Source organism: Oratosquilla oratoria, chromosome 1 (assembly GCF_046742065.1).
Source record: "Oratosquilla oratoria isolate Oo_2021 chromosome 1, ASM4674206v1, whole genome shotgun sequence".
Taxonomy (NCBI): Eukaryota; Metazoa; Arthropoda; class Malacostraca; order Stomatopoda; family Squillidae; genus Oratosquilla; species Oratosquilla oratoria.
The window spans coordinates 61,670,486-61,672,985 of NC_134777.1; the positions used below are offsets into that span (position 1 = coordinate 61,670,486).

General features: G+C 36.8%; 1 protein-coding gene across 1 annotated transcript in view; it reads right to left on the reverse strand.

Annotated features, from left to right (window-relative positions):
* The window catches only part of LOC143032338 (cadherin-AgCad1-like), a gene marked incomplete in the record, with an annotated part of 140,109 nt that overhangs the window by 5,556 nt on the left and 132,053 nt on the right, over positions 1 to 2,500 (reverse strand). Inside the window, 1 exon segment of the mRNA XM_076196951.1 lies at positions 604 to 764. Within this exon segment, the coding sequence (XP_076053066.1) occupies positions 604 to 764 (161 nt within the window).

Sequence of the window (2,500 nt, forward strand, 5' to 3'; positions counted from 1 at the left end):
TTTGCACTTCTTCAAGCAACACATACTTCCTCTTCATGTTTCACCTAAAAGTCTTGAAGTTAAAAATATTCACCCTCGAAGCTCGTCCTTTATATGTGATACTTAAATTAAGATCACATCTTCTTGAAGTATAAATGTAGCATTCTATCCTTGAGGAAAATGATTCTACGTCCTCTTTTAGGTAAGATCATAGCTCCTACTTCGAAAGTAAGACAAGAGGTTTTCCCTACAAGATGAGGGCCCCACTTGAAGGGAGGAATAGTGAACCTTGTTTATTATTACTCCCTTTGATTTGAGTTTCCTGCTCGAATCTAGGACACGGACAAAGCCATCAAGAACCCACTATGAGAAAGAGATGTTGGAGTGCTGGTTCGAATTCAAAAGAATCTTGGATTTGGTCTTAACATTCTTACTTATAATCCTTTTAATGTTTGAGAAAAGACAAAAGGCTTGAAGAGCTAAACAAGATGTTCCTCTTCTTATATCTCCTCCTCCTCCTACTTCCCTTCCTCCTCCTTCTCCTTCCCCTCCTCCCCCTCCTCTTTCTCCTCCTTTTCTCTTCCCTCCTTCCCCTCTCCTCCTCCTCCTAGAGCCTTCACTCACTTGAGGATGACGTTTTTGGAGACTGGCTCGTTCTTCTCGAGGTCGATGAAGTGGAGGCGCACGGTACAACGTCCGGAGATGGTAACACCGTCAACGATGTAGTCCTCGATGCCGTCGAGTGAGCTGCTGTACCCGAAGGCTATGTTGAAGCCCTCGACCAGCTGTAGGAAGAGGACCTCGTCATTAACTCTTCGATCTTATATTCATATCTTCTTGTCCTCAACCATTTTTGTTTGACTTTTTCGAGCTTGTAATTGACCTCTTTGTCCTCTTCGTTTCCATAATTAAATTCATTGTATATATATTTATATTTATATATATATATATATATATTTATATATATATATACATACATATACATATATATATATATATATATATATATATATATATATATATATATGTGTGTGTGTGTGTGTGTGTGTGTGTGTGTGTATACATACATATACCAAAGACTTTTTCCCCTTTACATGGGAAGTAGCCAAAAAACAAAGACATAGAATCCACTTCCACCCATTCCATCCCCTACATACTCCACTCCCCTCTACCCTCTTCCCTCCCTCTTATCTTGGCACCACCTGGATGAGGGGTCATCCCTGCATCTTGTCCCCTGCCCTGGGTCAGAAGTAGTGTCGCAAGACACAGCACATCCACAACAATGCCGCATCATTAAATCAGCGACCCCCCTCTCCGTCCCCTCATGCAGAAAAGAAGACGGGGAGAAATACCTTCGGGTTGCGTCAATTTATTTCTCATATATATAGACTATATATATATATATATATATATATATATATATATATATATATATATATATATGTATATATAGATGTATATATATGTATATATATAGATAGATATGTATATATATGTATATGTATATATCTGTATATATATATATATATATATGTCTATGTATATATGTATATATAATGTCTATATATATGTATATATATGTATATATATATATACTGTATATATGTATATGTATATATATACATACATACATATGTATATATATATATATATATATATATATATATATATATATGTATATATATAAGGGGAGAGAGTGGGGGTATATCATATAATTTTTTGGTGGAAGGTAAGTTGAATGGAGGATAGATGAAGAAAATGGAAAAGGACAGAAGGTAGAGAGGTGCTTAGAGTAAACTGTTTAAATGAGGAAGAAAAGGAGAATGAGTACAAGAAGAAGCTGAAAGAAGATTGGGAAGGAGTGAAGGATAGGGGAGAACTAGGAGTGGAGGAAGAATGGGGATATTTCTAGGAGAGAGTCATAAGGTGTGTAAAGATGGTGTGTGGAACAGGGAGGACGGGAGGAAATAGAAGAAAGGGTAGTGAGTGCTGGGATGATGGCGGAAAGAAGGTTGTAGAAGAGAAGAAGCGATCATTCACAGATTGGTTACATAATAGGTCGAGGGAATCATATAAGAGATACAAAGAAAAGAGAAGAGAAGTAAAGCATAAGATAAAGGAGGCAAAGAAAAGAGCAAATGTGAAATGGGGTAAGAGTATGACAGAAATTTTTTAAAGTAATAAAAATATGTTTTGAAAGGAAATTAAGAGAGGAAGAGGATGAGAATCAAATAAAGAAGAGACAAAGGTGCAGATGGAGAGATGAAAATGTTTAAAGACAGCAGTAAGAGGAAGATGGGCAGATTATTTTAGGGAGTTGCTAAATGTGAAGGAGGATAGGGAGGAGAATGTAGTTGCAGTGGGAAGCGATAAAAAAGTGACATTGATGAGTGAGGAAAATGAAGGAGAAATAAGGAAATATAAGATGAAAGCAGTTATGAAAATGATGAGAGCAGGTAAGGCAACTGGGTTGGATAGGTGCCATGCGAAGTGTCTAAAAAAGGGAGGTACAGTGATGGTG